At 39.9% G+C, this 13551-nt stretch overlaps 2 protein-coding genes across 3 annotated transcripts in view; one reads left to right on the plus strand and one right to left on the minus strand.

Moving 5' to 3' along the window:
- LOC132098759 (protein Wnt-5b) overlaps positions 1-13551 on the plus strand; it is a 79590-nt gene that overhangs the window by 39622 nt on the left and 26417 nt on the right. The window lies entirely within an intron of this gene.
- Positions 10045-13008, minus strand: LOC132098758 (F-box/LRR-repeat protein 14-like). Its single transcript, XM_059504922.1, has one exon. It carries the CDS (start codon positions 12528-12530, stop codon positions 11328-11330), a length of 1203 nt encoding a protein of 400 aa, XP_059360905.1. The 5' UTR covers positions 12531-13008; the 3' UTR covers positions 10045-11327.

The following is a 13551-nucleotide window of genomic DNA, read 5'->3' on the forward strand; positions in this document are numbered from 1 at the left end:
TTCTCTCCATCTATCTCTCTCTCCTCTGAGCCTCCTCCTCCTCTGCTTCGGCTGCTGGCACGCCTCCATTGTCACAAGATTGTTATTTCATTTATTTCTTTCTGTTGTGTCTCTTTTAATATGTGCTATTGTTCAGAATGACCATTTTGGTCTTGAGCTGTTCTTGGTGAGCCGCTTTCGTTTGAGTGATACAAAGTTAGAGAATTTAAATGTCTACTGTGGGGATCATGAGGTTTGTATTTTCATTCTAGTTTGATGGGTATAGTCATCATAAAAATATTCAAAATTGTATTATAGCTTTTTCACACATGGCCAAAGGAAAAGATGCTAAATAATTTGTGCTGAACCTTTTAAAAACTGAAATAATATCCATAGTCATTTACCTTGTTCCAAATCAAGTATATTTCTTGCTCAAAAAAAAAAAGGCATGAAAGGCTTCATATATATCCTAGAATTCATGATACGTATATGTGACCCTGTTGATTTTTCTTTTATGCCAAAAATCATTAGGATATTAAGGAAAGATTATGTTAAATGAAGATATTTTGTAAATGTCCTACCGTAAATATATCAAAACTTAAGTTTTGATTAGTAATATGCATTGCTAAGAATTCATTTGGAGAACTTTAAAGGTGATTTTCTTAGTATTTTGATTTTTTTGCACCCTCAGATTCCAGATTTTCAAATAGTTGTATCTCGTCCAAATATTGTCCTATCCTAACAAACCATACCTTTTTGGGAAAGGCCAGGCTTGAAACTAGCAACAACTTTATCAGCATTGTTTGCCGCCATTTCTTAGTTCTCCGTCCTTGCATTCTGCTTCTCTAGCCCTCTTTCCCTCTTCTGGTATTATGGACTGGTCGTCTATTAGGATACGAGAGCCTTTTTTTTTTCTTTTGTCTGAAGCAACTTTTGAGAAATTCTTGACTTGACTCCCCCCTTGCCTCCTTGAATGAGAAACTGTCAGTTTAATTGGCTCTGATCTCGTATGCAAAGCTGCTTTCACTTATTGCACTCAGGTCTTATCCTTTAAATATGGATAAGATTTGGCGGGGGGGCACAGGGTCTTCTGCCGCCTGTATGCTTTGAATTAAAGCCAAACATGCTGAGGTTCATCCCATATTATTTTTTTCTCAACCCGTGAATATACATATTTTTCCTCTTCCTGGTGGAGTAGATTTGCACTTATTAAAAATTCTGCTCTGTCTGAAAGTCCCTGTCTGTCTCTCCAAAAGAATGTCTCTCTAAAGCACATCAGCGGGCAGAATATTGCAAATGGGGAGCAATGAAGTGGCAAGGCCTTTTTCAGAATCACTTAACGCTCATAAACAAAACACATCTGCAACAAAATCTGCAATCATGTCAGCTTTAATCCTGAGGGAAAAATCCATTTTAGAGAGGCAGAGATGAAGAAAAGAAGAAGAACAGGACAGCAGGAGAGACTGTTAAACGTTACATTTATGGAGAAACTCTTTGAGTTTTTTTTAGTTCATACATGAAATTGCATACAGAAAATTCATACAGAAAATACTTCTTAGATCTAAATTAAATTAAAATTAAATTAAATCTTAGATTTCTATACTTCAAAATTGTATGTTTAATTCAGTGTGTTATTTGACATTTCCTTGTAATTGATTGTAAAATTTATAATGTAAAAAATTACAAATTACCAAAAAAAAAACTAAATTACAAAAGATTCAACTAAAATGACACTGAAAATATATAATAAATGCTAATTCTAAATATTAAATACAATATAAAGTTATTATAACAAAAATAACTGCATATTTCTGAGTGTTATAGGACGTGAAATGAAATGTAAGGTGGAACTTGATGGCAAAAAGGCAGAAAAAAGCGTCGATTAAGATTTAAAAACACAAGGATTTTCTTTATATCGAATCGTGCACATTTATTAAGAAAGTCCTTTTTATTTCATGTTAATTTTTTTTTTAAATGGTCAGATGTTGAAGTATTTTGCTTCAGAGCAGCTCACTTCTATGGTAGGAAGAGAAATCAAAGCAGCTTGTTGTTGAGGGGCTGGTGTGTGAATTCCCCGCCTAGGCTGGGTTTAATTGAAGTCTTGTGTCATCACAGTAGTAACATGAATGGTTGGATGTTGCTGAAATGTATTAACATTAGTTCCCTAATAGGGTCGCTCCAGAGCATCTTTTCTCCCTCCTTTTTTCCTCCAGAGTCCGTCTCTGGCTTCATCTCAGGCTCCATCCATCAAAATGCACATATACATTTCTAAATATGACTCTGCATTTTTGCAAACTTGTGTTGTTTTCTATTCAGCCACTCTGACGTAATGCCATGGAGTATGTAACGACATTAATCATATCTATCTAAAATCAGGGGCTCTGATACACTCTCAGATAGAAATGCAATGCAGGTCCTGGAATGGGCTGATAAACATCAGCACAAGACTGAGTTTCCAATTCCTGCCTCAGAATAAACCCTGGGCTGAAATGAGAGGGAGATTGAAATGTGGAGAAGAGAGAGGGCCCTGTGTCTGTCGGAGTGAATGAACCATGTGACAGGACATGTCGTGTTGAGTGACAAAGCAAAAAAAAAGAGAGTGAGAGAAGTGGCAGCTCAAAAGTAAAACACTATCCACAGTTTCCCAGCATCCTGCCTCAGTGATGAGAAAGAAAGAGAAAGAGGGAAACAGGAAGGGGGGAGGAACAGATGGAAAAAGTAGTCGATGCACTGCAAACAGGATGTTAGCGTGGCAGATATGTAGGTTTTATGAGCAGATATTTGCAGGTACATGAGTTTCATGAAAGCTGTGTGTGTGATAAAAGAATCGAAAATGCATGAAGAGACAGTAAATTCAAAAATATAATGTATTCACCCTTATGTTGTTTCAAACCTATATGACTTTCTGAAATACAAAAAATAATTTGTCATTTTCCAAAAAAATTCAGAAGTGACATGTTCGATAATCATTGAGAATATTAAAATCTGCTTCAGTAATGTAAAATTCATTGCTGTGTATATTCAAACATGTCTTTTGAAGATATCTTCGTGTCAGGTTTGATGTCATTGAGTATGATGGGCATCTTTCTTGACCAATTGCATTTTGGTTATTTGTATATGAAGCAGTGGATGTTTTTAAGTAAAGAAAAACTTTTGATTTTAGTCTTTGCCTCAAACAAAGCTGTTGTATGAAGAAGATGCGCTCTTTAACCATTATAGGTTCTTTATTGGCATTTTTATGGTAAATGGACTGCATTTATATAGCAATTTCAACAGACCCATGGCCATCCGAAGCGCAGTTGCCTCACATTCACCCATTCACTCACTCATTCATTCATACACAGATGGCAGTGGTGTCAGCCATGCAAGGCGCCATCCAGCTCATCGGGAACAGCTGGGGTTAGGTATCTTGCTCAAGGACAGGGAGCCGGGGATTGAACCACCAACCTTCCGGTTTGTAGACAACCTACATGAACCACTGAGCCACTGCCGCTCCGAAATGGTTCTTTTATGGTATTGCTTGTGAAAACCTTTTGCTTTTTGTCCATTTCGGAGCTTGACAGCACCCTTGCCCATTTGCTCTCATTGTTTTGTTTTACATGCAATCTTCTAAACATCTCCTTTTGTTTCTCACAGAAAAAAATGGGGTGAGTAAATTAACTACCCCTTAAAATATTGAAAAATACATGGAGAGTGCAAGAAACATGAAGAATAATTTTAGAGATTTCAGAAATGTAAAACAGATCTAGTAAGATAGAGAGTAGATACAGAACAAGGAGAGAGAGAAGGGGGGAGAACGAATGCCCTGCATACCGCATGGTGATAACGTCAGACAGTTTATAAATTTCTCTGGCTGAGCCGGACCACTGCCTTGAGGCAGACACAAGCTGAGCCTCTCCATGTCACACTCAGAGCCTCTAAATCTGAAAGAGAGAGACAGAGAGAGAGAGCATGGCATTTACAGTGGGCTGAAAGAAACGTGATGGACGGCCATGAGAGAGTGAGAAGGCTTCGTCTGGGAAAGGAAGGACAGAGAAAGAGAGGAAATGAGATGAAAAATGGGCTCTGTTCCGCCTGGTAATTTTGCTTTGTCATTATACAGGACTTCATACAGTGAGTGTCTTGTCTTGAGTCTTCAGCTGTGTTCTAGTAGTCAGCTCTTAAAGTAATAGTGCACCTAAAAAATTATATTTGGGGTAAACTGTCCCTTTAAGAGCAAGACCATTTAAGACACTGTATTTGTATTTTCTGTGCATACCCACCTTTAGCAACTCCAGCCACTTCCTCTCAGCAGTCCACTATATATGTTCTTTTGAAAACCTGAAACAATGGTAGCTGCCTTTTTGCTGACACTACAGTTTAAACTTACTCTTTAAGCTAGTGGGCCTGGGGCATGTATAGCCTGGGGATGTGGGTGCATTAATAAGCAGCTAACTGCCAAAGCAGGATCTTAATATGATTCACTCATCTATATTGCATCCTGTTTTTAGTTATACTTCTACCACCATTAGAAGTCTGCTGTCCATTTTAGTAACTGTCTTACTGCTGTTTTTCTGTTTAGTTCTAGCAATAATGAGATAGAAGCATTCCATTAATTCAGACTGTAGCTTATTTTCAAGATGTTCAAGAAGCAGCCATTTTCCTCTGGCATTAAAATGAGGAAAAAACTAAACGAAGAGTTCAACAGGCAGTATGAAGGTATAATTGTTCCTTCTCCCCCTGCATTCTCCTGTATTTGAGCACTTGAGCCGGTGTATTGAGAGGTGGGCTCAAGAGAGCCCGGCACTAAACTTGTTCAAACCGGTCTATTTGTCTTTAAAGCACCCGGGACATGCTTCACTTCCTGTTGTGTAACACTGCCTTTTCTACATCTCTGACTGAGCCACGCAATACCAAGGCCCCAGAGATAGAGAGGGAGAAAAACAAAGCACAGATCTATTGCTGCTCAACGTGTTCCGCTTTGAACATGTGGCTATTTTCACTCTTCCAGAATATTCTGTTCTTTCAAAAGCAGAATATTCTACAAAGTCTGGCATTATAACAGACATGGAGTTTGAGCATCGTCATTTTGAACGAAATAGTTGACACAAAAATGACAATTTCGTCATTTACTACCCCTCGTGTTGAATTTTCAATTACATTCTGATCGTATGACATTAGAAGTAGTTGTTTGGACTACATTTATGGTGTATTTTTGAAGTATGCAGAGCAAAGGGATCATGACAGCATTTTAATTTTTGGAGTGAGAGATCCTTTGATATTTTTGTCATTCATATAAAGATGCCACTTATTATTTTATATGCCACATATGCCATTTGTTTCTGTCTTTCAGATAATACATGACATCAAACTGCGGTATGGCAAAAAAGTCAGTTTTCTTATAATGACTGTGGTGCCATTTTGATACAGATTTACTGTATCTAATCCAGATTTTCTGCTTTTATTGGCAACACAAAGTTTTTTTGATACCTTGCTCAGGATACATCTTTATTCCATTTCAACCAATAAATCTGATCTAACTTCACTCTGAAAAAAAAACCGTCTGGCAAGCTACAAATTCCTCTGGATTTATAAACCCATTGGACCTACAGTGCTTTTTGTATATGAAGTGCTTGAAAAAGTGTCTACCTAACCAAAACATTATGTATGAACCTCTTAGATAATTCGAAATGCCATGGCGGTTTTAAAAAATATCCTCCTGAGGGGAGCATCTCAGTTGGTGGGGTCTCGACAGATGTGATGACCAGAGGCTGCTGTATTTCTGTGAAGAGGTTTTAGCTACAGTAGTGTGCGTCCCTTCGTCATCCATCTCTCATCCGCTTTCTTCCTTTTAGCACTCACTCCCTCTTTCTCTCTCTCTCTCTCTCTCACTTTTCATTGCTTCCCTTTTTGAGTGGATTCGGAGCACCACACACAACACTTCCGCCCTCTACCACCCACACTCACCAGTAACAACAAATCTCCTCCTGTGCAGTCGGCCTGAAGCCCGGACACACACACACATGTACCATCTATCAGCTTACCTTTTAAATTATAATGCCAAGCCACAGAAAAACATGGAGGCTAAGAAAGAAACCCCTTTCTTACACCATTTTGCATGTTCACAAGCATTTCTTCCATTACCTTCCTGTTTCCCAAGCATCTCTTCCCGTTTTAGCTAAATGCATTTTTTTTATGCATAAATGTTACTTAATTAAAAATTATTTTTATGCATTTTTTAATACATTTTATAGCAGCAGTTCAGTCAGAATTTTTATTCTTTACTGTGAAAGATGCGTGTGACAGTTTAAGGTCAAGGATTAACGCTAAAATGGGCGGTTTATAAGCAACAAAGCTTCCAATCAATGGTTGTCTTTTTCCCCCATATCATTTTTTGTTGTGTGGTGTGGTTTTCAGTCTCACGCTCAAGTTTCGTTCATGCACAGACCTCCTGCCTCCAGAGTGCTGCTGGAGAGCTGCGTTTCACTGCATATGAAAGCAGATACAATCCAGAACATGTGGACCCGTCACCTAATACAATCAGAACAAAGAGGAAAACTGGCACAACACATGCCTGAGTCCTATTTTTTTTTTTTTAAGAAAAGAGAAAAATAAAGTCTAAGATACTGAGTTTGTGTGTGTGTGTGTGTGTGTGTGTGTGTGTGTGTGTGTGTGTGTGTGTGAAGCCCCTTTCACACTGCCATTCCGGCAAATACACGGGTAAAGTGTTCCGGCAATTGTTCCCGGGTCGCTAGATTTTGCACTTTCACACTGCCAGTGATTACCCGGGATATGTGCGTGCTTTCACACACAACCCGTAAAGACACGTGACATCAGGGCGTGACGTGTAATGTACGAGTCGAAAATGTTAGGCACGTTATACTTTCACTGAAGCAAGCGAACGATCTCAGCGTCAGCACGGAAAGTGAGGAACTAACTGATCTCTGCTTCATTAGAGTTTGCACATATTTTTTCGTCGTGAACGTTGATCTTCCTTCAAAACTGCCGGTAAAAGAGTTGCATGATAACGCGTGTCATCACTTCGACACGGCATTAGATCTGGCTTTTGTTCACACAGCGCTCGTCCCAGGACATGGTTGCTTTCACACAGAAGGCGACCCGGCAATGTTCCGCCAAACACTCCCTTACAAGAGATAACACAGTTAATTTTCCTACATTTTGTCTAGAATTTAGACAGCGTCTGTGGATTTTGTGCCTAAACTATAAGGGTCATTTTTGCTAATTTGTTTCTGGCTCTGCATGTGTGTGAAGGGTGGGGCGAGGGCGACAGATTGGGTCTCATGGCTCCAGACCCTCTGTACTCACACTTCCAGCAAGGTCACGTGACACCAGTCAAACTCTGTCACAACCTCACTGGGAGAGAGCTGGCAGCAACAAACCAGAGCAAACCTAGACAATACTCACACACACACAAATGCTTTTACCCACCTTTTCATCTGGCTGCTTATAAAAAAAGCACTTGACGTAGTTTGTGCTGTAAACCAGTTGTGTGCTTGTAAAAATGCCATATGGCCGTCATCCAGTCCACAATGTGAAAAGACCACTGTGGATTAGTTCTAATGAGAGGTATGACTAAAACCTGACAGCCATGTGAGACCGTTAGTTAATTCCACTCTTTTCAAACCCAAATCTCTCAGTGCACCATGAGTCACAAACTGAGTCAAAAATCTGAATTTGCTGACTCAAAAGCCACAGAAGAATTTATTTAACCACCAGCACGTGACCCTAAAGTGCTTTATAAAATCCTGTTTAAAAATGTCAACTTCAATAAGTATTGTGAGTTCAGTACAAATTAACCTGAAATTAGTATTTGACTTAATGATCTTCTTAAAAAAGATTGGTTACAACGAGGCACTCACAGTGGAAGTGAATGGGGCCAATCCGTTAATGTTAAAATACTGTTTCAGTATACTATAAAATAAAAAGAAAGAAAAAAATGAAAATGTACAAGCAATTGTCTGCCAGGACATTATCTTTTAATTTTCTGGACATTTCCATTCAATGTAAAACATAAGTGCAAAATTTAAAATACAGATATAACACCTGTAAAAAATTAAAATAAATACAGAAAATTCCTTAATTTGGGGGGGGGGGGGGGGTACTCAATAATAATACATTTTAGCATTTTTTATATAAGCTAATATCCACAGTTTTATAACTTCATTGCAATTACAAAGCAATAAACCATAAAATGCCTGTAAAAACAATCAAACATGCTTTACAGCTCAAATAATACAGATTTTAAACGTAAGTGCTTAAATCTCCAAATATAAAAATTTGCAATCCTTTAAAAAGACTGCCATTTTACATGTTTGCTTTAGAAAGAAAGAAAGAAAAGAACAAGTTGATATTATTTTTGTGGTAATAAACATCATGCTAAAAACAGCTGATAGAGCTAAACTTGTACTGAACCAGGAACTTTCTTTTAAATTATTTTTTCTTACGTGAAAACATTTTGTTGCTTAATTCTGAGAGAATTTGATCCTGTGCAGAATGAAGCAAGATTGTTATTTTCGCTGACATGAACTTTGCATTTGGCCTTTTGCAGTTGTTCTGAATGAATAAACACCAGTGCTACACACAGCGCCACTTACCTAAAGCATCTCTCATGTGCCATGTTTGCTAGACTGTGCCAGTCTCAAGTCAGACAGTGTTCTTGCACCGGATACTTTTTTTTTTTTACAGAGCAAAGTCATACAGTGACTCACAAATTCCTGTCCATTTTCCAGCGATGTGGCAGGCACAGCTTCCAGCCACCTTTCCTCTAACCCTGACTGCAAACAATCAGACTTTCGCTGTGATTTTTAAATCAAACATTAAGTGACCTTTATCAGATGATTAGATTTGGTTTTGACCTGTGCTTGAGTTAGGCTGTCTGGGCAAATCACATGGGCCTACTAAAATGCCTGGAACTTCAGACAGGAGCAAAATAACCTCACACCCCACCTTTCTGGAACGTTCTGAAACTTCAGAGCTTCTGACTGTAACCCACAGACACCTTCAACCACAGTTGCTGCATGGGAGAGCTATACAGGTCGCTGCTAATGCTCTGACTGCTTTGTGAAAATTCCCAGCAGTAATCCAAGCTGTATTTTTATTTTTTAAAAGGTGGTGTGAGATTGCTCACTGGTGTAATCGTTTCTTTGTTTTTCTGCTCTGCTTGCTCGGTTCAGCAAAATCATAAAATAGTGTGTTTTTTATAACTTTAAAGAAGATCTATGTGAGCAACATATCCGAACAGCTGACAAACATCTCCAGTTGTAAAAATGCAACAAAAACTGTAACTCCAGGGGAAAAAATTAAATCTATGAACTCAGCAAAGTTAGTAAAAAGAGGTGGCGGTAACCTTCAGAAGGGCTTAAATTCTCTCTCTCTAGCTCTCTCTCTCTCAAGCGCTCAGAGCCCTGTTTAAATCCTCCACCCCTCTGGACGGTGAAGGGGAGCAAAGACTAAAGCTTAAATGCTTTGGATGGTGAGGAATGTTTAAAAATGTCTGTTTGAGGAAAGAGGGTGGGCTGAGTTTTTTTTTGGGGGGGGGGGGGCTCCCATGAGACAAACCCAGTCTCTCAGATCTGGTATGCGTGATTGAACAAGGAGAAGAAAAAATTAAACCTGGCTTCTTAACTTGGGGAAACAATGGCAACTGTTGAGAACAGGATTTATAATATTTTGGTGGGTGAAATATATCCACTGTTAATATTCACTAAATTGATATCAGATGCTTTAACAGTATGTCTATTATTGGATTGGATGACTTAAATTGTAAAAAGGGGCATTACAGTTTTAACACTTTAACTAGCACAATTAAAGGAAGCATCCATTTTGTTGCACTTCATAAATAATGTAACAAACATGCATGCTGCTAGCACACAAACATAACTTCCATGATCCATCATCCTCTAAAACACTAATTTCTCAAATCCACTACATTGGAAATTGACCAAATAAAACCCAGTTATGACACTGTCTGTGATACTGCCTGAACATTATGACATTTAGCATCAAAAGGACACAAAACCAAACTGAATGAATGAATTATAGCAAAAATCACAACCCACAAAAATCTTTCCTCATAACAAAATTCAGAGTGGCTCTTTTATTTATATAAATATCAACTTTATTGTTTTTACTGTAAGAATATAAAACATTTTAATTTGGGATTCTTTTTACAAATACATTTACAGTACATTAGAACACAGTAGCTTCTCAGCAGGACTCAATACATGTTGCAGGTCGATACATCATGGTACATAAATACTGGTCCTGACATGCTTTTTGTGTGTTACCTTCTTTCGACCATGTCTTTTATATGTAAAGTTGAATATTATTGTATTTATAACATGATGTGCCCTGTTTCAGCCCTGTGAAGAGGCAAACAAGGTGTCACTGAATTGCAAACAGGGATTTTTTTTAAGGGACAAAATTCACTTCAATTTGAAGTACAACGATCTGAATAACAGCAATTAATTAATATCTGCTTACATAAGCATAAATACATCAGCAGAGGGAACCTCTTATTCAAAGCAGGAATTAAAGGCTATCCAGGCCTGTAAAATTTAGCAGAAACTAAAAGAGATTGGAAATATAAAAGCTTAAGTGTACAAACCCAGTATTTTTGTCTGTCTTTGCATAAGGGTAGTTGACAAAATAGCATCATGTCCATGAACCTTTGAAGATTTTAGGCTTGTCGTGTATACAATGTATGAGGAAGAAAATGTGTGACATGGGTCCTGTGACTGGTCACCATTTCTTACTCATTTTAAAACACTTACGTTACTTAGTTTTTTTTTAAGTACATATATTGCATGTAATCTCAATTAATTTAAAATAACAAAACTGCATTGTTTAATAATTACAGTTGAAATGAAGAATTAAAAATGTAAGGATAACGGTCTCATCACAGGACATTTGCAAAACTGCTTGAAATTTGATGTCAACTACCCATAGATTTGTTTTGAAACACCTTTTGTTGGCTATCTGAAGGAAGGGGGAAAAAGGTAGTCTGAATCCATCCTTTCAATCAGTCTTTTTGCTTTCCTTAAGCAAAAGATGAGATAAAGGGGGAGGGGATAGTTTTTTCTAGGCACAAATTCTCATTCTTCTTAAGTATAACAATATAACACATCTAACGAGGTAGCCAAAATATCGCGATACTCGTGGAGGAGGTGGTTTAATATTGCGATTTGTTAAGGGGAAAAAACTTTTTTGTGTGTTAATAGCAATAACTGACACATGTATCACATTCAGCATTTTAAGCCTTTTTTATGTACTTTGCTCTATTCACCCATCCCCCTCCCGCCCTCCTTCTCTCCCTCCCTCCCTCCCTCCTTCCAGAAACCCCCCAAGTTTCACCTCACTTTCTCACTTTCAGTCATCTGCCAAAGGCCCAGGTTCAAAACTTTAAGGCAGGGGAGCTGCGTGATCCTCTCCAGTCCCCTCTTAGTGATTTTCGTACATCCATACAGATCGATGCCGGTCAGTTGCGTCAAGTGGTCTGCGATCAGCTCCAGTCCTTTGTCTGTAATCCGCACGCACTGGCCGATGTTCAGCGTCCTCAGCTCGTGCATTTGGCGCACCATCCTGTTGATGCCATCGTCACTGATGTGGCACGAGCACAGCGACAGCGACTTGAGCTGGTACAGGCCCTGCGCGATATAAGCCAGGCTCTGGTCGCCTATCTTGTCGCAAAACGACACGTCGAGTCCAGAGAGTCTCAACGTGCCCATGGCGAGGTGCATGATGCCCGTGTCGCTGATGTTGTCGCACGAACGCAGATTAAGGCTCCAAAGGCTCGTCATGTGAGAGAGGTGGATCATGCCAGCATCCGAGATGCCCCCGCAGAAACTCAGATTGAGTACTTTGAGCTTGGTCAGGCCTTTCGAAATGTGCTTAAGGGACAAATCCGTCAACTTCTGGCAGTCCTGCAAGGTCAGGTATTCCAGACTGAGGCAGCCCTCCGCCGCGCTCCGGGTCATGCCGGCTAAGTGCCCGATGCCTACGTCCGACACATGCCGGCAGCTCCTCAGATTAAGACTTTTGAGTCTGTGCAAACCCCACGCGATGAGCAACAAGCCCGTGTTTGTGATGTTACTGCAGCCTCCCAGTTCCAGCACCTCCAAGTTTTTCAGATACTGCGCTATCCTGCCCAAACTGGAATCCGTGATCTGCTTGCAAAGGCTCAGATTGAGCACCCTCAGGGAAGGGATCTCCTGCACGAACGCGTGACCCAGGCCGTTATCCGTTAAGTTATAACAGCCGCTCAGATTCAAGCTCTCGATGTTGGGCATCCCCTGGATCACGTAGCTGAGGCTGCGCCTCAGGCTGAGAATCTGTACGCGTCTGATGCCTCTCGCCTGAAGACTGGGGAACAGGGACGGGTTCGCCCGCCTCAGATGCAGCTTGGCTTCCATCCCCCTCCATACGGACTTGTGGTAGGACGCGTCCCTCCACGCCGTGCACACTTGGGCCACTCTGCCCTTGTCCCTCACGTCCAAGTAGCTGAAAATCATGGCCAAAATCTCCGGGAAGAGGCACGAGATGTGCGTCTCCATCTTCCACACGCGCTCAAGAAAACAAACGGCGGCAAACCCCCACCAACGGTCACCGTCGCGGCTGGTAGTCCCCTCAGGAGAAAAAAAGGGCTTTTAGAAAGCTCCCAAGCTTTTCTTTTTACATTTAACTGTGTAAATCGACAACTCCCCGTCCAGAGTGATCCTTTCAGTGGTGTGGGAAGGATTCAAATGCAAAAAATGCCCCTCAAAAGACGCTTGATCCGATTCAGATCTAACAGCGAACGGGCGGTCAGGCAGCTCTGCTGCCCGTTTGGCGCTTTGATAATAGTCTTCGCTCAACCCGGGGATCCAGACGGTCGTACATTTTCAAAAGATGTCTAAAACTGCAACAAAACTCGGGAAAAAATAAATTCAGTCCGCTATCAGATAAAAGAGTGAGGTTTCGTTTCGCGTTTGTGCTCCGCTCGCACTCATTGCCAAGCCGAGGGGCTTCCTGCTGCCTTTGTCTGATCTTTTCAAACTGACTTGGCAGGGCCGCCAGCACAGAGCGGCTGCGGGGTTGACGCGTATGTTTAAACCTGTTAAAACCGCGCAAATTGTTTACGAACAGTCTGAAACTTATAAAGCAGGACAGCACATGTTTTAGTTACTGTCCCAGTCCTTGTTCTGTTCTGCTCTAAACTGTTATGAAAGAAATTCGTGTTGTGGGTGTTTGTCGCTCCCCTTTTTGAAAGCAAAGTGGTTTAACCCAACTCAGCTGGAACAGTAAGAATAGTTCCCCTGGAAACCAACTTCTTACAATTCAGTTCACTTTACCCTTAACCCTTAAGCTTCCGTTTCAGATGCTGGTATTTTTTGCAGTAGTTATTTCAGTTTTATTTATTATTAGAGTGAAGTTACTTGTTAACCTGGCATTTTTCTCAGTATAATAATTTTCTGTTTTTATGTGTATAAAACAAACAATAGAAAGGGCTCATTGTGAGCATTTTAAATATTACAAATTCTAAATTTTCTAAAATTATGATTACATTAGTTATAAATATAATTGCCATTTCTATTA

The sequence above is a fragment of the Carassius carassius genome, chromosome 22, assembly GCF_963082965.1.
Source record: "Carassius carassius chromosome 22, fCarCar2.1, whole genome shotgun sequence".
Taxonomy (NCBI): Eukaryota; Metazoa; Chordata; class Actinopteri; order Cypriniformes; family Cyprinidae; genus Carassius; species Carassius carassius.

Bases quoted from the DNA above. Each gene is read 5' to 3' on its own strand.
- LOC132098758 (XM_059504922.1), bottom strand. From the start codon at position 12,530: ATGGAGACGCACATCTCGTGCCTCTTCCCGGAGATTTTGGCCATGATT.